Raw genomic sequence first — 22605 nt, forward strand, 5'->3', positions numbered from 1 at the left:
TCTGATGAGATGAAAATCACAATAGGAACAATCAACTCTGTATACTTCAGCATTGTGAAACGTTTTAGAAAACCAAATGGTGTCTCACTGGCTTAAAAAAAAAAAAAAAAAAAAAAAAAAAAAAAAAAAAAAAAAAAAAGTTTTAGTTAACAGCAGGTGTGAACTTGTGCTACAACAATTAGTTTTTAGGATTTTTACTAATTTTCTGCATGAGTGGTAGTAAGAGCAGACACAGGAAAACCAAAGGAGCACTTTGCCAAAAGCACCAGAAAATGAAAAGGCAGCTAGACATGAGCTGATCTTTTAGTGTTAAATCTTTATTCCGTAGACAAGATTGGACAAATTTAAATTACACAAATGCTTTAAAAAGGTCTGACAAAAAAAGTGAACAAAATCTCGCATGTAAAAGGACAAGCAAAACAATAAAGGAAAAAAAAAAGACCAAGCAAAGTAGAAAACTGCAGCATGTAGCAGATGCAATATTTACATACTTCAAATATAAGCTTCCAGAAGCTATACACATAAAAGCACATTTTTAAAAAAGATTCTGAATATCTTCCTTCAGTGGTTCTCCTTGTCCAGAGACACTGCCAGCACCCTGCGGTCCGTCTGTCCAAGTCTCTGCTTGGACTGATTGGACACCTTCAGCTTCGTCTGCCATGTGAAAACAGAGAAAGTCACTGCAATGATTCATTTTATTGAATTACACATAATCAGAAATCCTTCTGCAATAAGTCAACATGGGCTTAAAGGGTTCACATTAAGCAAAATTCACATTTTTGTACTTCCATTTGGGTCTCGACTGCTTCTAAAAAAAATAAACAGCCCAAGTGCTTCCAAACAAAGCAAAAAACACCAGACTTCTTTGTGGCAATAAGTTAATATTTTTTGGTGTTTGGAAAAAGAGCAGTTTCAGAACCCTCAAAACGTAGCATCACAAGCAGACCCTGCCCCTCACCTAGCAACCCCCACCCATTACCTAGCAACCCAAGTTGAGTTCCAGCGTGTTTGGTCAGCTGGTTTTACCGCTGTACAATGGCTGCAGGGAAAGACAAGTGTTCTGTTGTTTACTTACCATTCAGAAAAGATGTTTGCATAATGTAAAAAAAAAACAAAAAAAAAACATGTCTATAATTGCACATCGTTTGCAGCCATTTCGGCTTGTGCATGTAAACATTGAGTTGGGGGTGTGGCCAGCAGCAACTCACTTGGATTTAAAGTGACAGGAGGCCATAAAAATCTCATTTTAAAAGGAGCTCAAAATAAGAACTGACCAGACTGAAAAATCATCCAAATATAATTTTGGGCAAATGAAATACAAAAAAGGTAGTGAACATATGTCTATCTGTTCAAGAAAGCATAATAATGGGTCCTCTTTAAGAGACGATGGTATTAGTGTAATAAATGAATGCCTGTTTGTACCTGAGAACGTTGGTCATGGGGAGAGTTGGTCTCTTTAAGGATCTGAAGGGGAGAGCGACCCTCAGTACCTGGAGGAGAAACACCCAAAGTCTTACAAATCTATAAAAAGAGACAAAAGTCTTCACACCAATTCTTTCCGCCTTACACACCTTTTTGCTTCAGTTTTCCAGACTGCCTCTTGTTTTCGTTGCCGATGCTCTTTACTGCCACATGGACAGCAAGAGGAGAGGCGCTTCCTTTGTTCCCCTGAATTCCTCTGGATCTCAACCCAGTGGCACCAAAACCTTTCCCCAACCACTGTGGCTTGAACTCCAGCTGACTGGGGCTCTTTATGTCAAAGGTGGGGCAGCGGATACCTGTGCACACAGTTACCTGCTCTGGACTGGGGGTATCTGGTCGCTCTGAGGGAGGCAGAGGAGATTTGGTTTCCTCTGCTTCCTTTGGCTGGGCCGCAACAGAAGGAAGGGCGTATGCATGATCCACGCCATCCACAACTTGGTCCTTGTCCACATTAGGTTCTGAGAAAGCACGACTTCCATGGTGAATCTCAGCAAACACCTGAGATGAAGTTGCCCCCTCATGGCATGTTATCAGGCTCATGCTCAGCCTCTTGTGCAACGGGGTCTCCCTTGCTTCTTCTGCCTCCTCCAGGCTAATATTCGCTTCCGTTTCAATCTCCACTGCCACCTGAGGATCCCAGAGAAGCTCAAAGGGACTCGAGTTGCCAACAAACAGAGAAGCTTGATCGGGGGTGGCCAAGAGGTTTGCATGTTCGACTAGAGAGCTAAAGTCAGTTGCTCTGAGTGGACCGAGAAGCGGCTCTGTGGAGGCCAGTTCCTCATCCCCATGGACCTCATCAATTGGATCACTGTGGTGTTTCTGAGGATCTTCAGGGACTTTGCCTTCAGCCTCGTTGTGGAAGAGCATGCCCAGGCGGCGGGCAAAGGATCCGACAGTCGCTGGGGGAAGAATAAGCAGAAGTTCAAGTAAGACCGCTGAGGCCGAGTAAAGCCCAGCAGGAAGTTACTCAAAATATTTACCTCTCATGATTTCCCTCACAGGGGTGCGGGTGATACCAATGGTAGGCGAGCGGGGATCTTTTACAGCCAGGGGACACTCGCTTTTCACAGCTGCAGCAGAGGGGGACTCTTTTCCACAAACCTAAGAGGTTTATAGAAAGGAATGATCTCTCATTTTTTATGCTAATGTAATATTTAGCCAGGTGGACAGAGTCTCACAGCAGCAAATTACGAAAATGCTCAAGGTCACAGAGTGAGAACAAGAGATAAGAGGAAATAGGCTAATATTTCTACTATTATAGTTGTTGCAAAATTTTCTAATATCATGCAGCCACCTCACCTAAATCAGGTGACCAAATTACCTCTCACAGAGAAATGCTAATGAGCCAATTCAACTCAAGAGTGTTGGGGCACATGCACAACTACAAGTTGCACAACAGACTCCAGGGACTGGAGCTTTAGTGGGAGCTAAACCATTTCATTGGTATTGTCCTGTTGAAAGCTCCCAGTCTCAAGCATTTTGTAGTCTTTTAGCAAACATGACCTCTTATAGGTTTCTTTTTTCACTCTTGTATAAAAGGGCAGATTTATGAAGTGCACAACCAGAAGAAATTCTTGAACCTGAGCAAAGGATCTTTGTAGCGTTACCATAGGACATTGGTTTGCTTCTCTGATTAAAAGTTCTGCATGCCCAGCTACTTAGTTTGGCCATGACTTGGTAGGTTTGCAGATGTGACATATTATCTACTCGGACAGAACAATGCTCAAATGTTAGAAATATTAAGATATTTTATATCCAAACTTCTCCATAACCTTCTGCCTGACTTGTTTGCTGTGTCCCTTGGTTTTCATGATGCCATTAATTCACTGATAAACCTCAGATGCCTTCAAAGTGAAGCTGGATTTAAACTGGGATTACAGGAGCTGAAAAATGCATTCACTGATTTGTGTTGGTCTGTGTCAATAAAATGTATTCAAGTGTGTAGTCAAACTAGATAACCAACCTGAATAGGTGATCGATCAATCCCAGCAGAGGGAGAGCGTGGATCTATCAGATGGCTCACATGCGTCTTCTTGATGGTTAGTTGTGGTTTTGCATCTGCAGACACAGCCATCTTGCTCTCACTTGTTCCCATAATGCCTATTAAAGGTTACCTGAATCACAGGTGGACAAAAAGCAAGTTTAACGTTAAAAAGGACACAAGAAATATGCGACTGATTAAGAACTGACATGAACCCTGCAAAGGGATCTTAAGTCAACACGTTTCTATCTAATAATATAACAATTTAAAACAAATTTCTTCTGTCTACAGGGGATTCTATACAGCCGCTGTTCTAAAATAAACACCTAAGTGCAAATATCTGCAGGATACTTGCAATAATTGCTTGGACAAATGCCAGCTATGGTAAGGACTAGTGCAAGTAGCAAATCTGTAAAAAAAAAGAAAAAAAGAAAAAAAAAGAAAAAAAAAGCAGAATAATATTAAGTGAAGTGGTAAAAATTGACAGGGTTTACTTCCCAAAATGCATAAAGAGAGAGATTACAAACTGTACAAGCCTGCATAGACCCCACGTCTAATTGTACTAGATATTAAAAATATCTAATTTTAATATATCAGCAATCACTTAATTGCTGATATATTTAAGCAATTAAGTGTTTCAGACTAGAAAGCAAGTCAAAAACAATGCAGTTCAGTCAATGAAGCGTCAATTAACTAAAGAGTTACCAGTTTTAATGATAAAGCTAAGAAAAATGCGTAAAGTTTAAGTTTACAAAGTGTTTCTTTACCTTAGACGAGACAAAGCCACTCGCTGAGAAACACAACTTCAGACCCTTTCGCTTCCAACTTCACCTTCCGATAAGCAGGAAAACACGAGTTTTTAAAAGATTTAAATGGCGGGGTTGCGTGCCTCATGCTTTCAAACGAGCCAATAAGCGCACGTTTCCGCTTTGCCGCCTCAGGCCCGATTGGCTTAAAGCAAGACACGTTTGAAATGGGCGTGGTCTATGCGTAACGACGTTTTTGAACGTTAAGCTAAACAGCCAGCGCCAAAGATAAAATATTCGTTTGAAATCTTTGAGAATAACACCCATTTGCATTATTTAAACTCATTTATTTCCGGAATAAAAGATATAGAAGAAAAACACGCGGTGTACCTTGCAAAACAGGTCAGTTAAAATAACTAAAAACGTAGTGATATTCAAGTTTAATTTAGAAAATTACACATTTTATCGCTGTATATTTAAAATATCTTTCTAAATGATGAATTTCTATGTGAACATTAGTTATTTCAAAATATTTAACTTTTATGAAATATAATAAATGTAAGTAAACTTGAATCAGATTCAGAAAGAGATTACGTTTTTCTATTTTTCTCCCAACAGTGAGAGAAAATCAGCAGACAATTTCAACTGTAAAAGCTTCATCTTGATACCTGTTGTGAAAGTTTTTTGCTAATTAAATATCCCATAAATCTCCCAGTACATCCAATCTGAATCATTCTTAACTTGGTGTATAATTTTCTGTGTGTAAGTATATTTACACAGCATGTTCTTGTCCATATGTACAAAAAGTACATTATACATTATGTATTGTGTGACGTCTTCTAGCGTCTCTACAGCTACAAACATAGTTGTTAAAATACTCATCAAAAAAAAAAACCTCTTGTGGTCTCATGTTTGGAATCAAAGCTTTATTGCTGGATATTATATTAAAGATTGCAATCAGGCTTCAAGTAGCCTGAAAACAACCATAGTGCATCAATTATGTTACAATACACAGTATGGCATACAGGAGTATTTTACAATGAAGCAAAATTAGTTTTAAGAGCATTACAAAAAAGAGCAAAACAGGGGAGCCATAACAATCATTCTCATGACGTGTTTTAAATGTTACCCAGTTAATCACAATGAAGAGACACACACACTTGATCATAGCAATAACAGTCCTGCTGGTTGCCAGTTCACTGTCCTGGCAGATCAATGGTCACTAAGAAGGTACATGATATAAAAACAAAGCTGCAGCACTTTTTGACTTGTGTTTCTTCTCCTGAACTGCATCAACCGTCTGTCTTCAGAGCTCTCTGGGTGAAAAGCAGAACTCATGGTATTACTACAGCAGCACTGTACCTTTAGTCACCTAAATCCTAAAAAGTACTTGTAGGTAATGAAGACTGGGGGAGTACTGAGTGTCATAACACAAACCAACCTAACATTACTCGCTACAGAAGATACAAATCATCACCATGCTTGTTGTTTACTTTATTCATCAAAACTTCAAGTAAATAAAAGGGAACCTTTTTAACTCATTTGCTAGAACAACAATATGAGGACTAGCAAATATCTGAAACCTAGCAGCAGCTTGACTGAACGACTGCTGGTTGCTTTTCTCCAGCTGGAGACTGATACTGCATTATAGTAATCGTTTAAAACACACATGAACATCTAGTATCTCCGATGTCACAGTGTCCGCGTCTGCCATTTATATCCGACTATTAACCGCTCCGATTCCCCCCAAACATCGACCTCCATTCCGAGCGCATTCACACTCGATGAACCCTAGTCCTCATTCACTTCCACCCTCCACTTCTCTCTGGCTGAAATGAGCCAGCAACGTGTCCAAGTCTCTGCGGTCAGCCGCAGCGTACAAAGAGCTCTCTCCCATCATGCTGAGAGCCATCCGTAGTGTGGACCAGATGTTGTCGGACATCACCGTGGCTGCTGCGCCTCCGGGTCCCCTCGCAGCTCTCGCTCCGTCTCCTGCAGCCTGCCGCTGGAGAGACAGCGCTTCCAGGAAGTGCTCCACAGCCTCTCTGTGGGCAAATTATTTATACGCACATATAAGAAAAGTAATTTTGGATAAATATTATTTGGATAATTCTTGGATTTGTACCGTTTTGCTACAAATTTGGGCTGAAAAACGCATCACAATATAAGGGTTTCATATCAGTAAATATTGATAATTATTGATTTGTTTTTTGTTTTGAATATGTGAAATCCAGCCAAAGTGGTGGAGTGACCTTTTCCTGTTTAATCCACAGTTTTCACTTCACATCGTTCAAGCAGTTAAGAGGCATGGTGACAAAACCTGAAATTGCTTCTGTGCCAGTTACTCAACAGGCTGTTGCTAGGCAACCATAGAGCCAGTGAGTTGCTAGGTAACCAAAGAGTGAGTGAGTTAGTTGATGCTCCAAACCTTGCTTGGCTTGCCTTGCAGAGCTAAAGCCTTTCCTCTGCCTACATTACCCAGAATGCTGCGCAGTTCCGGATCAGAATTTGGTGAAATTATTGAATATTATATTAGATCCATTTGATTTAATTTCCCTTAGGGATCAGTAAAGTAATTTTGAATTTGAAGGATCTACTAATACTGATCACTTCTATATAGTAATATATATTATTGATTTATTGTCCAGACCTATTATTGATACAGTGCAAAGTGAAAGTATCAAACATCTAAATACTGATAGTTCAAAGTTTCTGTATTTTTTATTTGAATTTATTTATTTATAGTTAACTAAGTAGGTATTTATTTATTTTTTATTGTTATTTGACAAGACAGTCTATCAAATTGTCATTTGACAGTCTTTCATAAGAAACCTATTAAAATTAATAAAATTATTAGTCTTCAATTAGAAAAACTACTGTAAATATGTTTCAAATTCTACACAGACACTGAATGAGTAGGGTAATAACTACAATTGCTTACAATTTACTGTAATTATTTTACATCATATAAATCTATGTATTTATTTCAATAAACTAAAAATCAACTTCAGAGGGTTAATTGCAAAGACTACTGAATTCAGTTTTATGTCTTAGATACCAATTTCTTATCCCCAATTAGAATTAAAAAAAAAAAGAATGTGCCTTATACTATTGTTTCCTAATTAGACATTTCCTCACCTGTGTGCCCCTAAGTTAACGCAGCTGATTCCCAAGTTGTAGCGACTGCGTACAAAACCTGGCTGCAGTTCCAGAGCTCTCCTGTAGGCGGCCACTGCCTCTTCTGAGCGGCTCCCATTGGCCAGCGTGGCGCCCAGCTTGTTCCACAACAGATAATCCTGATTGTGCCACATAGTAAAAGGAGGTGATGGAGTTATGGAGAGCTCAGAAACAGACATACAGTGGCTAGGAGCCCAGTGTTGACCTCTGACCTGTGGAGTAACTGAAAGGGCAGCACTGAAGCAGTCCACCGCCTTGTCGTACTCTCCGCTCAGGTTGAACAAAACTCCCAGACCGCACTGCAGCTGGGGGTCCACCTGGGAAGGGTCAGAGTTGGCAGCACATAAGAACAGATTCTGGACATCGGTGAACAACGACCTGTGCAGGAAAACAAGAAGAAAAGAGAATAAACAAAAGAGTCACTTCTATAACATGAGTGCTGAACGTCTGCCGTGCTTCATTACTCACTCAGGCAACAACGATCCGAACCGCTCCTTCTCCTTTTCTCTTTCGTGACCGCCGTCTCTTTGACGGTCCCGCTCGGACTGCTCCCACACAGACTGGTATTTTGGATTGTGCTTCAGCCAGTCGCGTAACGTCTCACAGGCCTGCCTGTGCAGCGACTCGTTAGTGAAACTGACAGCCAGCGCCATCAGCGCAGTCAGGTTGTCCTTTTTCAGCTCTATACATCTGTTGAGGAAAAGCAGCAAAACAAAGGGAGGAAAGTTACATTAAAAGACGCAACTAACAGAAACTCTCACAGGTCGCCAGTCAATCCCATGCTACCGACTTGTTCATAAAGACTTCTCTCCACAAATGTGCATCAACATAAGACTGGCTACAAGAAAAAGGTGTCTTGAAGGGGACCTATTGTGAAAATTGTACACTTTTGTATATTTCTGTACTTCAATTTGAGTCTCAACTGCTTCTAAAAACATCCAAAATACCCAGCTGTTTTTTTGGCACTAAGTTAATGTTTCAAATTACAAATTAGCAGCCACAGCCCCTCATCTAGTAACCCCAACTAAGCCTAGCCTGTTACCTAGCAACCCCAACAGAGGTTTACCCTTCACTTAGCAACCCAAGAAGAGCTCCAACACATTTGGTCATCTGATTTTACAGCTGAAAAGACTCTCCAGCTTTTCAACAATGTAGGGACGTATAATTGTGTGTCTGTTTGCAGCCATTTGTAAATGTTGAGTTGGGGGCGTGGCCAGCTGCAGCTTTTGGATTTAAAGTGACAAGAGGCCCTAAAACAAGCAGAACTGAGCAAAGTGAAATCTCAAACAAAAGTTGGCTTTTAGGACCATTATTGCTCTTCCAGAAAGCTTTTTTGCCATAATTTCTAAAACAATATTTTTCCATGTTCTTGGACCAACATGTCCATTTTAACATAATGTGATGCCAACACATTATCTGTATTATTTGCCAAAAAAAATCTTATGCTCTGCAATGTTCTTATATTTTAAATATAAAAACATTAATTCCCTATTACTTTGTATTTATCATTTTTACAAGTATAGATTTTTTCACCTAGCCTTAATCTAAATTTAACAGTTTAGATTAAGGCTAAACCGTTAGAGACTCCTTAAAAACAGAAAAACAAGAAAATACATGTTGCATATATTTCATTGGACAACTGTATAGAAGACAAAAAAATGTCTACTTAAAAGAAAAAGCATAAAAATTAAATACAGTCGTCTTGGTCAATTTTGATCGTTTTCCACTATGAATCATAATTTTGCAGTTGAGGTTTAATTTAAAAATTATGTTCTGCAATTTCCAGGTCTCACCTGCGGAGGGCGCTGATGGCAGCAAATTCCTGCTCGTTCTCTGCCTGGCAGGTTCCCAGATATTGCCAAGCCTGCAATAAAACAAATACATTTTTTAATTTCTCCTCCTTTGCTTATACAGGGCTGCTACAAATTTTCAATGTAACATTTCTATTTTTTTTTTCTCAGAATCAGATTTCAAAACATTTCTGAGAAAATTTTTTAAATCATTTGAAACAGCAAAATGTGGAAGTTGGTTTCAGATTTTGGAATATTAAGTTACCTTAAGTTTAATAACACTGAGAATGTTATTACACTTAATTAATAACTTAATTTAATAACATTCAAAATGTTAGTATTTGGAATATTTTATAGAAATACAAATTACTTAAATTAAAGTTTGTTTTAAAAAAAAAAAAATCATCCAAATATAAACGAAAGCAAAGCGATCTTTGTTTTTAATCAGAAACATAAACTTAGATTTGGAAATTTGGAAAATGACCAAATCCAATTCTACACTTTTCTAGACCACAAAGGTTTGAGTTTTTTTAGAACTGAAAAAATACATAACCAAAATATTCTTAATAATTTTGTCTGCATTTGAGTAAAATTAGGTTAGAAAAAATGATTTAGTAGGTAATTTTAAATAATTTTCTTGTGGATTAAATAGTTTAACATGGCCGCTGTTGCCGTCTCACCAGCTGGTTGTCTGGTTCCTTCTGGACGGCGCTTTCAAAGAAGCGCACAGCTCCCGGGATGTCGCCCGCCTCCATCCTCTTCAGTCCTTCTGAGAAAGGGTCTGGGTGGGACAAGCAGGGGTTGTCCTCCTCAAACTGATACCCCTGTCAGAAACACAACCAAGAAAACTCAGAAATGGTCCCGGTAGAGAAATTAATGGGATTCATTGCAGCTCGGTCACCTTGTCGTAAGAAGAGCTGAGCAGCTGGTCGTAGTCGGACAGCCAGGGATGGCTTTCTGCATCTCTCTTTGCCATCTCCTCCCACTCCTGCTGCAGCTTCTCCCAGAAATCAACGTCACTCTGGCAAAACCAGCAACACACACCGTTACTGCCTGGTTTGTTCACATCAGGCATGTTTGACATTTTTAAAGGAAAAAGAGTTTCAATGCATTCAATGAGTTTTGAAACGAGTCAAAGATTTTAGAGTCGTGCATCTGGAAGAGATGAACTGATATCAGCCCTGATTGGTGACTGCAAGGTCCGAAACTCAGAAGTCCAATTTTTTTCTAATCAGTGAACAAAATCACACGTGAATAAGTTTGTTTATGTGATGGGTCATTAAAAAACACGACGCGCCGTCATCCTCATCCACTTCCTGTCATCGTCTTCTTCAACAGTGACATCAGATTGTTGAGGCTCGTGTGACATGAAAAAAAAGTTTCCATTGTAGTTTTGTGAACTAAACCAATTTCAATTAAAACAATGTCAAAACTTTTTATCAAAAACAAGTTGTTGTTTTTTTTGTTTAAATTGGCATGTTTCCATTGTAAGGAAAAGGATTAGGGCCACCGGAAAAAAAAAGAAAAAAGAATTGACTATAAAGTCAGAATTCCGAGATTAAAGTCAGAATTCCGAGATTAAAGTCAGAATTCCGAGATTAAAGTCAGAATTCCGTCTTTCTGACTTTAATCTCAGAATTCTTAGATTAAAGTCAGAATTCTTTTTTTTTTTTTTTTTTCGGTGGCACTAATCCTCTTCCGTACCGTTAAGCTAATTCATTTTTGAAATGTGAAATTATGCCATTATGTGGTGAAAGGAAACAGCTGCTGAGGCTAAGAGAGAAACCAAGAGTCCCAGGAGATAACAGGAAGTCTAGATGGAAACCAGAGTTTCCACCCTCCTTTCTTTCGAAAATTTAAAATCCTAACATGTCAAATTTCTCAAAACAATATTTCAATACTTTAAATGAATTTTGCTCAAACGATTCATATTAAATAGTTAACCCCTTTGAAAAATAGAAATTTTAAAATAGTATTTTTGATAGTTTTAACTCGCTAAGAGGCATAATCTTTAAGGAGAATTTTTTTTTTTTAGTAAAATAAATTTGTAAGGGCTTTTTATTTTTTAATTATTAGGTTTTGAGATTCGTCACTGACAGCAAAAATGACTTTGAAGCATCAATACAGATCCTAAAGACAATTTTTAATCTTCTCAGACTAGTTTAGACTAAAATATTCATACTAATAAGAAAACATGTTGAAAATTTTAACCCTTTAAAGGCCAGAATGTGGACATAGCTTCACTCTTGATGGAAAAGAAATCCTAAATAAAATACATAGAATAAATTTAAAGAGTACTTGATCTTCATCATTATTATGTCCTGCAATATGGAAATTATGGTTTTAATGCATCCATATTAATTGTCAGATTAAAAATGGAAAAACAAAGATTACAAATGAACCACAAATCTCTTTCTGTTGAAAGATGAGGAAGGTTTCCTCATCTTTTTCTTGGTTTAAAACCTCAACCTGTCAGGAGACGGCGTCTTCAGCAGCTTCCCCCCCAATTAAACCACTGGATTTCCGTTCTTTCACGTTCTTCCCGTACCTCCACTGCAGCTTTGGCTTGTTGGAAGTCTGGTCCCGACGTGGTGAACTGGTCCACCCAGGCTTCAGCCGACTCCTCCGACACCTGGAGAGCAACGAAGAGCAACGACAATAGGTGGCAGGGGTCTGCAGGTGCTGAGGCTAAGGAAACTGTTACAGGAACGAAGGATGGCGACGTTTAAAAAACGGGACAGAAAAGAGCCGGGAGGTGAATGTAAAGGAAGCAAAGATGAAAGCAAAATGGACACAAGAAATCATTTCTAGTTCCTTCCTAATAAACTAGTTACTGAGTGCTTAATGCGTCCTTAAATTAAAAATAACCATTATTTTATAAAATAAGCCTTCTGCTGCCACGACCACAGAGGTCCTACCTGCCTGACGACTTTGGCCCACTGCTCTGCTTGTTTAGCTTTAACTTTGTCAATCCTTTGATTCGTCGCTGCAGGTTCCAGGGGAAGACTCCCTCCCCCCGTCTCCGTCAGGAACTACGATAAGGACGGCGAGGGGAGGCAGGGGCAAACGGATGCATGTTTCGAGGGGCGGCAAGCAGTTTGTGGGCAGTTTTTTTATATTTTGGGGAGGAGAGGAAGGGGGGATAAGCATCAAGTTTGAGTAGTATAGGTAATTAATTAACAAGTGGTAGTTGTTAATTGAAGGAATGGCATGCCAGGATTTTAAGGGAAGGTTAAAAAAAAAAAAAATAGGAAAAATGTATTTAAGTTATGTCATGGAAAATGGTACACAGTCAAAGCAACAGCAGGACTGACATATAAACCATTATTTCGAAGTTCAGTATTAATGGAAATATAAAAATGTAGCTTTAACGTACAAATAATAAGACAATAATGATGATCTGAGATGAGTTAAAGACATACTTTCTTATTGAGCCCATTAAGAAATTAAAGACCAGTAAACTTAATTCTTACTAAAGTTCTCTATTTTTGTCAACACATATTTGTCAAAGTTGGTTTATTTAGGGTAATAGGTTATTTTTTATAAGTTGAAATTAATGAAGCAGAAAGATTTACAGTTTGAACTGCCAGAGGCCTTTCAGGGAATAAATTAATTAATTGCAAGTTTTCTAATGAAGGATTATTCATGATTCATGCAAAGATTTTCAAAAATATGCCGCTAAGCATGAAATAAAAACAAATTTATGGGTGGATAATCATTACTAAAAATCCCACCTTGCTTTGGGTGGAGAAAATGTGATTGTAAAATTCAAATTTCTGAAGATGATCTGTAAATAAAAAACTTTTAAAACTAAATATCAGATTCCAAGTAGGATTTCTAAAATGGTCTCTTTTACATGAAGTATCAGTACAATAACACAGCCCGTTAAAGATCTTAAATTCTCCAGTTATCAGTGAAAAGTAACAAGTCAGATTCCTGGAAAATAAAGAAATATATTTATAACTTCTAGGTAGGTTTTGGAAAGTAATCTCTAAAATCCTGGAAAACAATCTGTAAATTCAGAGAACACTCCAGAAAGCAACCTGGAAGTAAAAGAAAAAAAAAAGGAGTAAATTCAGTTAAAGTTTTTAAACTTTGTGTTTTGGAAGTAACAGCAAGTGGTTTCTGGACGGTAAGTCAACAGCAAAACACTTGTCTTTTCCAGCAGCCATTGAACTATAGCAGTAAAACCAGATGACCAAATCTGCTGGGAGTTGCGCTTGGTTTGCTCGGCAACGGGCTGGCTCGGCTGTGGTTGCTAGGTAACGGCGCAGCGCCCGTTGATTGTGACTCGAGAATGGAGAGCCTTTTGAAATGGCTCATTTCCAAATGTGAATTTTTTCGGATTAGGTTCCATTTAAAGTTCCCTAATGAAACCTGAAAGTTATGGGAAAGCAAGCACTAAGTTTCAAAAAGTAACAAGGACATCCTACAAATTATGGGCTGTGTTATAGAAGGCTAAAATGTTGGACTGCGTATTGATTTCCCCCCCACCCCTAATGTTGAATGCAATTATCCCCCTTCCTGGTTTGCTAATCATTTTGTTTTCTTGGCATGAGTGGTTCTACACACTATCGTAATCTTTAGCAGAAACCCAAAATCAGACGTCTCCTTTTTAAGCCTCTGAGACGATGCAGCAACTGCAGTAAAACCAAGGACAGAGGAAATATTGAGTCAACTGGGAAACAAACTGAGCTTTGCTGCACACGTACAGAAAGCAAAGATAGGAAGCAGACATTCATAGAGCTCCTCTATCTACAAAACAAATTTAATCTCCAAAGCTGTGCAGCCTTGAGATTTTTGTTACAGGGAGACTTGTGGCTTTATTTGGTTAGATTTGTGGAAAATATTACACCGATGAGTCACAACACAAAAACCTACGCTGTGCAAAAATGAACCAGTTTGCTCCCCTGATATGTTCCCAGTTTAAAACCATTCCCTTCTCAGTGGGAAGTGACTCATACCTGGTTGAGGTTGGAGGCCCAGTTCTGAGCCTCCTCGGCCTGAACTTTATCTGTGAGCTGTTTGTCTGTTCTGCTCTCCACTGTCACACTTCCCTCGCCAATCTGCCTAATGAATCGCAGGAACTACACAACAACAAAAGGAAATAAATAAACAAACAAAAGATGCGTTTACCATTTCTGACGAGTCAGGCTTTTGCCGTTACAATGACTTGAACAAAGCAAAGTAAAACTTGATCATCCTTATGATACAGTTACAAAGATCCATACAACGAAATGGAAAAGAAATAGAGAAAGAGGATGGTGACGGATGTTGGAGAAAGAAGGACAATCTCAAAGATTGAGCACAGAGACAAGCTGCCCACCTCTGTATTTTGCAACTTAGGGTCATCGACCTTAGAAACAAGCTCATTGGCTGTCTGCTTCAGCTCGTCTCCAGCTTGATACTCCTTGGTCCTGTCAGATAAAAAAGAAAACATATAAAAAACACCAACATAAATAACTTGGGCTGGAGGTGCAGTGAGAAGCAAGAGTTTCATTTCCTTGCGGTTATGAAAGCTGTTTAAAATGAACCCAGGCTGAAGACAAAGAACCACATTGTTGCTTGATAAATGAGGCCAACGAAGGCCAAGGCTCACATCCTCCAAGCAGCTTTCATTCGTGTTTAATTGCCTTTTGCAAGATGTTTGTCAAACAGGAACATATTTAGGAAAAAACAGTAGGCTAAAAGTTTAGAGGAATGAAATTTCAACTGACACATTCACCTGACTACACATCAATGTTTCAAGGTTTAGCTCAGAATGTCTTTCAGTGCTCCTCTTCTCCTCTGGTTTATCGCAGCTTTCTGTTTTTGAAAAGCCATTTATTGTCTGAATAGACTCAAAGCAGAGCCTGCTCTCACCATTCAGCCTCCTTGTCCCCAAGGTCTCCGAGCCACAGCTTCTCCTCAGACTGCTCCAGATACTCCTCCGCCCAGCGCCCGGGATCTGCAGCAGAAACAGGCAAACATGCCGTTAGTAAACAGCATCATGTCTGAACCACATATACATCATGTAGGTCGGGGGTGCCTAAAGTCGGTCCTCGAGGGCCGGCATCCTGCATGTTTTAGTTCTCTCCCTGGTTTAGCATGCCTGCATCAAATGATGGCTCATTAGAAGGCCTAAGGAGAACATAGACTTGCAGAGGAGGTTGTTACTACCACTAGGGAGAAAACTAAAACATGCAGGACGCCGGCCCTCGACGACCAACCTTGGGCACCACTGACGTAGGTGGTATTAAAGCATTTCTAAATAACCCCAAATTAAGTTTCTTATTTAGAGCTCATCGACTTTACTTTGTTTTATTAGTATAATCTATGACGGCAATCTGGTTTTAGGTTTGATGCTTTTATCTTGAAAATACAATTTCTAATGTCGGTATTATCGAACGACAGTTTAACAACAACAAAAGAGTTGATCAAATGTATCATGTCATTAGCAGCCTCCTTGATAGATACAAGGTATGTTTAATTTGTAGATAAATATGTTTTTGATATTGAGCAACTAAAACTGTGCATTTGTTTGTTTTATTGAATGCTAAAACTAAAGTTAGTTTTAGATTATAGACAATATTTTTAAGTTGTAAACAAGAGTAAGGTCTTTTAGCTAATACTGTTTTTTTGTGTTCATATACAAGTGAAACTAAAATTTTATTGTTATTAAACCTCACTGTTTATCAGCAAAGCCTCAAGCTTCATTGCTGGACTGATGTTAACCACCAACTTGATTTTCTCCCTTGGTTTTTAATTTCCCTTTGGGATAAATAAAGGTTTTTTGAATTTGAATTTGTTAGGTATGTTTTAATTTTCCATGTAAAGTTTCTGTTATCAATTGTGTGATAGTCTTTGAATGTGATTTTATTTTCAACACTAAAATATATGTTTGTTATTTCTGTTAAAGATGTGGATTAATTATGTAAATTTACGTTAAAAACCACAATACGATCACTGACAACTGGCCGTGTTTTCTGCAGAAACTGTTGGGCTGATGATAATCGCCAACTTGATTTATTTCTCTTGACAGAATAACAATCCCACGGTCTTAAACTTCTCCACAACTTTCTCCTAGTCCTGTCTGATGTGTTCCTTTGTCTTCATGATGCTGTTCATTCAGGGCAAATTACCCACAGATGGACTCCATAAACTAACTGTGTCACATATGAAGGTAGTTATTTAGTTTATTAAGTTACATACAAAATATGTAACTTAATGAAGGGCTGTAATATACAAGCATCTGCTTGTTTTCTGATTTTTTTTTGTAAAAAACATTAATCCGTTTCCCTTCACTTCACTATTATTCTCCACTTTCTACCAGTGCAGAACATAAAACCCAATAAAATCCACAAGGTTTGTGGTTTCAATTTGGATGAATGTGAAAACCTTTAAGTTCTGAAAGTCAATGTGTGCCTGATTTGATTACTGCGCTCCAATTAAAAACAGAAGACATATGGCAAACCGATGACAACACAGAAAGCTGAATTGCACATCCAGCGTCGCAAGAGAACCCTGAGTGAGACAATCTCGGATTACCTGCAGCTTCAGCGATAAATTCTCTCGTCCAATCAGCGTCTGCTGCTTCACCAAGAGCATTTGTGGCAGCAGAGTCCGAGCCGGAGACGAACTCTGCTGCCCAGTCGCCTGAGAGGGCCAACGCTGCCACATCTGGTGCTATGAGGGAGAAAAGAAAACACTTATACTTCTCAAAGAGATTTGAACTAACGTCACTCCGTACCTATAGAAATAATCACGTCTAGACAATATGGCTGAAAAATAATCACAATATAAATGTTTAATATTAGTCGATATTGATAATTATTAATTAGGTTTTTTTTGTTTTAAATATCTGAGGTATTGCCAAACTGGTGGCATAACCTCCTGTTTTATCCAGATTTTTCACTTAACGGCATTGTTTTTTATTTTTTAAGCAGTTATGAGGCATGATGGCAAAACTTTAAACTGCTGCTGCTGTTGCTAGGTAACCGAAGTTGCGAGTTGTGGGGATTTGAAACTGCTTGCTACTCAGCAAATTGTTGCTAGGTAACCGAAGAGTGAGTGAGTTAGTTGGTGCCACCAACTTTGCTTAGCTAGCCATGAGACGATGCTAAAGCCTTTCCTCTGCCCAGAATGCTGTGAGTTTCTGGGTCAGAGTTCAGTGAAATTACTAAATTTTCTATTAGATGTATTATCTACTGATATTGATCACGTCTCTATCGCGATACATATTGTCATACATAGTTCCCACAAGTCTAAACTGGAGGTGATCTGCACCATCTTACTAGACAAACGCAGCTCAGTGCGCTCTTGACCAATGTGTGAGAGAAAGACACATGAACAGGGTCACTGCTTTCAGGATCAACTTGAACAGAGAAGAAAAATATGCAAGATGTTGCCAACAAGCTGCCTCCCATCTCATATTACGATCTAGTTTACTACCTAGTGAACACTATGAAGGAGCTTTAAATCTATGACCGAATACAATCAGTATTTAAGCAGATTTATAAAGGATGTACTAACACTCAGTGCGAATAACAAGGTTCTGGTGACTGGCAGAGTAAGTACATTTGGTAATATGGGTTAGTAACATGTAGTAATGTGTAAGCTAAATATCCCTCTTAGCTTGCAGATAAATGCGACATTAGCTAAGCTAATTTTGTTAGTTCAGCAGTAATACAGCACTGATATTTATCTTGGTATTACATAGCGGTGAGTAGAGTATTCAAGAAATTAGAATGTACTTATATTGTTTACAAGTTAGATAGCAACAAGGCAAGAGCTTGTTCTAAGCTGTTGTCATAGCAGCTCTATAGCAACTGCCTGCCAAGATGGCTGTCAGTTACAAAGTTCATGGAAATGTGACGTCACTTTGTATTGATTTATTGTCCAGCCTTAGGAACAACCTGAAGTGGTTTAGTACCTCTCTGTGGAGCTTGTCTGTAGCTCTGCTGGTCAATCTGCTGCATTTCCTCTAAGAGCTGACCCATGTCAAATGTGTGTGCGGGCCGAGGGGGAGCCTGCAGGAACTCATTCACAAGCTGAAGGACAAAATAACCAAGAAGTCAAAAATATATAAACAAAAAGATGTGGAATTAATCGTCCATTGGGGAAAAAAAAAAAGAAATCAACACTGACCTCTTCCTCTGTTGCAATCTCAATAGGAGTGGGGGCAATCTGAGAGAAAAGATGTGTTTACAATAAAAACCAAATGTGGTGGATTTAAATTAAGCCGTGATCAAATGGCAAACCCATAGAAAACTCACTGTGGGTGTTGAGCGGTGCCGCCATGCCCCTTCTTCCTTGGTCATGTGACCGGTCAACTTCATGAGGGGATTGGCTCCCCCGCATTCTGCCTCCACCAGCTCCCGCATCGCCATGGCAGCACAAGGACGAGGCAACGCTAGCCAGATCCCCTAAAAGCTAGAGAGAGAATTCGGATAATTTTACCTGGACCACATAAGAGGTAAAATATCAATGTTTTTACTGCTAATAAAGTTTAATTTACAGACATTTAACACATGGTTGATGTTTGCCCCAGAAGATTTAATCTACAGCATTTTCCCAAAACTATTCAAATCCCAAGCAGCTTTAGAAAAATCAACCAATAACAAGTTTGATTTTAAATCGGTAAGATAGAAATCTCTCAATAGAAAACAAATACAACAGGAGAATCAAATATAAAACAACAAAACACACCAACTATTTCTATTTACATTTTATTAAAGTAATGTCATGTTGGAAAGTATTCATACCCTACACAATGCAGGGTTTCCTTCAGTGTATTATAAGCCTGGCGGGCCACCAGGCTTCAAATGTGCCCCACCAGGCTTAGCATTGTTAACTTATCTTAGTTTTTATTTATTATTATTATTGCCCTTTTAAGGACTTTATAGTTGGTGTTCAGGCATTAATCTTCCACTCTTCCAAAAATCCATAACTATGAAGTAATATTTTCAAGTTTCCTGTCAACTTTAAACGTTTTTAACTCAAAAACATGGCGGCCGGCTGGATGACTGCCGTAGCACCAAGCGCTGGGCTTAGCAAGTTTTCTGGGGGAAACCCTGCAATAATAAATGGGAAAAAAAACTTTCTATTATTTCAATTAAGTTCTTGTTCTTTATGTTTTATTAGAGTCCAACTCAAGGTAGATGTTGTTTGGTTGTTATGTTTAAAAAATATTATTTCATTTTATGTTACTTAATCTAGCTAATTTCGATCTATGTCTGACTGAGTGGAGCATCTCTACAGTCTGCATGGCCACCATTAAAACGAAGTGTTAAGAAATGCAGCTTGTGAGGGAGGAGCTATCCTTTTTGCACTTTTTCATCATTAATGTTTCTCAGGAAGAAATTAAATAAGTGATGTTTTTCACAGCAGACAGAGCAGGCGAACCCAAATCTGGAGGCTCTTGTCACATCAACTAATTCAAAGCCCATCTGCTGTTTTACATGACATTCTCTGGCCTTCTGTGAGCCATTAGTAATGAGGACACAGAGGCCCGGCAGGCACTGGCTGCCTATTTCAGCTACTGTCACATCATTTTGAGCTTTTAATGCCACTGTAATCTCTACATTCAGAAAAAACAACAACATAGCATTTATGAAAATAACAATGACTGATAATACACATTTGAAAGAAAACTCTTTTTCCAAAAGAGATGCACCAAGAAATCACCTGTTATCAAAATCTGGTAAATTTTAGACAAATGATTCTGCCATTTCTTTTTGATCAGCAAAAACACAAGATCATCAGCTGATTATTTAAATAATTAATACTGGATTGGCAAAAAATAACAGTGAAGGTTGTTATTGTTTGTTTTTAATCTTGTGTTTTAAGATATTTCATTATGTATATTATAATATTATAATATTTGAAAAATGTTAAAAATGTTGAGTGGGTTGATTTGAATTTTGTGCTTTGGTTTTGTTTGTGTCTTGATGTATTTTATTAGCTCTTTTTTGTGTAAGATTTGTAAAAGTAAGACTCCAATGTAATGTTTGTGGTGTGGACCCTGGGAGGAATCGTTTCTACCATGGAAGAAACTAAATGGGATTTTTGAATAAACAAACCACTCTATGCTGTTATCGAGTGAATGTCAGTGAGCTGTCTTTAAATAAAACTAAACTAAGCAAAAGAGGTTTAAAAAGACCTTTAAAAGCAACATGTACTTTCTGTTACCATGGCAACAGCTTATTCGGGTTACAAGACAGAAAAACAGGAAGGTCAAACATAGCAGAGCGAATTAGTGCTGTTTGAAGTTATTGCAATAAATGGCAATGTTGTTTTGAGACAATTTTCAAGTAATGGCACAATAATGCAAGAACTCATTCTTATTTTAAATTCTAAAGAACATTTAAAACAGGAAGATATTTTAAATATCCAAAATAAATAAACAACCGAAACAACAAATTATGAATTATTAAGTTTCTGTAAACAAAATTTTCCTTCAAAATAAAACAAGTTGAAACCAAAGACCCAGGCTGACTTTTGTTATCCAGTTTTTGAAGAGAAAAATGACAAATTATGCAAATTGAAATTATTGACGTTTTATTTCCAATTTATTATGCGATTAATTGACTTGTTGCAACAGGCCAAGTTAGATTCTACATTTTTACTAAGCTAATGGTTAATATAAGATGCTAAATTATGTAATCATCTGGTCTTACATAGGGACTGCTTTCTGACAGATGGTGTGATTTCACATCTCCCTGGTGAAATATGTAATGAGTGATCATTCATAGCAAGAATATTTGATTTTATTTTTTTAGTATTTCTATTATATTACAGTTCTTAGAGAAATCAGCAGTGCATTTCTAGTTTTATAACTCAAACAGTTAATCCAAACATTTTGTTACATGGGCCAAAATCGTAGTGCCAAAAGTACTTACTGGCCAAAATTTAAACAGGATTTTGCATGTTTGCTGTATTAAAAGAAATGCATCAAGTTTTCAAAAAATGTATACAGGATTTAGGTCACTTTCTGTCAAAATGCTTATTTATATAACCAAGTTTAATAAATTAGATTAAAGCTGATTTGGATTCAATAAAGTTGCCTTTTCAGTAAAAGTCTGAGCACAGACATGGTTCCATTTATTACAAAATGACAAATCTTTTGTGCTGTTGTAAGAAAATTATGTTGGTTGTAATTCTACCCTTATTACAAATAAAAAGCTAAGACTCTCTGAGGGATGTTCCAGATTTGTATCATTGTTGAATTGCAGTCCAAAGGCCACGAATGGCCCTCAGGCCACACTTTGAAGCAAATGAATGTGTATAAAATGTACGTTGCAGTTTAGATAAGTTTATGGCTTAACAGAAGACAGAAACGTGTCACATCCTGACCTACTCCAAATCCCTAACCTTTCTAGGGACACAACTGAGCTACAATTTCCATAATGAAATGCGTGGAAGTGTAATTTAATTCCCCTTCTATTCCATAAAAGTGAAACCTTTTTTCTTTCTACTAAAACCACCACAGAGTATTGCTTTGTAGGTAGACAATTCATTGTAGAGTGCAGTTTTCTAACTGATTCACACAGCTGCTGCATTATGATTAGGGTCAAAGTAAGAGGATTAAACAAAGATATTAATGCTCACATTATCACAGATAGGCCACTGTGACACCTGTTTACACACAGCACTCAGTTTTTGTTATACACAGCCTACTTTTACACACAATCTACGTAAAAGACCCAGAAAATGTTGAACTGTGCACACCTGGCAGCCTTCAGGAACGTTAAAGTGTTGCTACCTGAAGCTAACTGTAGCTACAGACCCAAACAGCAACATTAGATTTGATACTCATGTTTATCCCATTACCCAACATGCAGCTAATAACACAACAACAACAAAAAAAGATATGAACTATAACAGGCCGCTTGTTTTTTGCTAACAAGCTAGCTACAGAGGGCCAGGAGAATCGATCATTCCTGCGGTGTTCACCCCGAGGAGGAGTGCGAGCAGACGGGTAGCGTGTTGTTCATCTCACCGCCGACAGCTCCGGATGAAGCCCAACGAAAGTAGCTCCGCTGCGGGATGTCGCTCCACGTCCTGTCCGTCTCTTGCTTACACGCCGATAAAAGAGGAAAATCCCCCAGCAACCGTCAGACAACGACTGCTGCTGCGTGTTCCCTGCGCCCCTTCTTTATTTACCTTCCTCCTCCATGACCCGCAAAGCCATTGACCGAGCGCCTGGAGAGAGACTAGCGACGTAACGCAGATACGTATTCTTCAAACGTTTTACGCAGAATGGTGTCAGAGAGGAAAAAGAACGTAAGTTTACGTAAAATATGCGGGGAACGGAACAAAGTCCTGAAGCAGCATGATACAAAAACACATGCAGTGTCATTGAATAGTATGAAACTAGTAACAAAGAACACATTATAGATAGATAGATAGATAGATAGATAGATAGATAGATAGATAGATAGATAGATAG

The 22605-nt window shown here is 38.3% G+C and overlaps 2 protein-coding genes across 6 annotated transcripts; both read right to left on the reverse strand.

The window, feature by feature from the left end:
- Nucleotides 1-296: 296 nt before the first annotated feature.
- Nucleotides 297-4391, reverse strand: cdca3 (cell division cycle associated 3). 3 transcript variants are annotated; one of them, XM_044116846.1, is made up of 7 exons: nt 4231-4353; nt 3446-3596; nt 2463-2583; nt 1572-2381; nt 1423-1490; nt 980-1039; nt 538-654 (listed from the first exon to the last, which is right to left on the reverse strand). In XM_044116846.1, the coding sequence occupies exons 2-6, from the start codon at nt 3575-3577 to the stop codon at nt 1013-1015; spliced, it is 1158 nt and encodes a 385-aa protein (XP_043972781.1). In that variant the 5' UTR covers nt 3578-3596; nt 4231-4353; the 3' UTR covers nt 538-654; nt 980-1012. The 3 variants fall into 3 exon arrangements, with proteins under 3 accessions (XP_043972780.1, XP_043972783.1, XP_043972781.1); XM_044116845.1 differs by lacking the exon at nt 980-1039 and having other exon boundaries at nt 297-654; nt 4231-4391; XM_044116848.1 differs by lacking the exon at nt 980-1039 and having other exon boundaries at nt 297-680.
- A 724-nt stretch (nt 4392-5115) lies between these two features.
- pex5 (peroxisomal biogenesis factor 5) lies at nt 5116-22401 on the reverse strand. Of its 3 annotated transcripts, XM_044116851.1 has the most exons (17): nt 22156-22381; nt 18431-18587; nt 18303-18341; nt 18088-18205; nt 16704-16841; nt 15039-15123; nt 14503-14593; nt 14141-14263; nt 12095-12208; nt 11725-11808; nt 10078-10197; nt 9857-10000; nt 9180-9250; nt 7855-8076; nt 7599-7764; nt 7348-7505; nt 5116-6254 (listed from the first exon to the last, which is right to left on the reverse strand). In XM_044116851.1, exons 2-17 carry the CDS (start codon nt 18542-18544, stop codon nt 6008-6010), a joined length of 2034 nt encoding a protein of 677 aa, XP_043972786.1. In that variant the 5' UTR covers nt 18545-18587; nt 22156-22381; the 3' UTR covers nt 5116-6007. The 3 variants fall into 3 exon arrangements, with proteins under 3 accessions (XP_043972786.1, XP_043972784.1, XP_043972785.1); XM_044116849.1 differs by lacking the exon at nt 12095-12208 and having other exon boundaries at nt 22156-22380; XM_044116850.1 differs by lacking the exons at nt 12095-12208; nt 14141-14263 and having other exon boundaries at nt 22156-22401.
- Between the last annotated feature and the right edge of the window lie 204 nt (nt 22402-22605).

The sequence above is a fragment of the Gambusia affinis genome, linkage group LG05, assembly GCF_019740435.1.
Source record: "Gambusia affinis linkage group LG05, SWU_Gaff_1.0, whole genome shotgun sequence".
NCBI lineage: Eukaryota > Metazoa > Chordata > Actinopteri > Cyprinodontiformes > Poeciliidae > Gambusia > Gambusia affinis.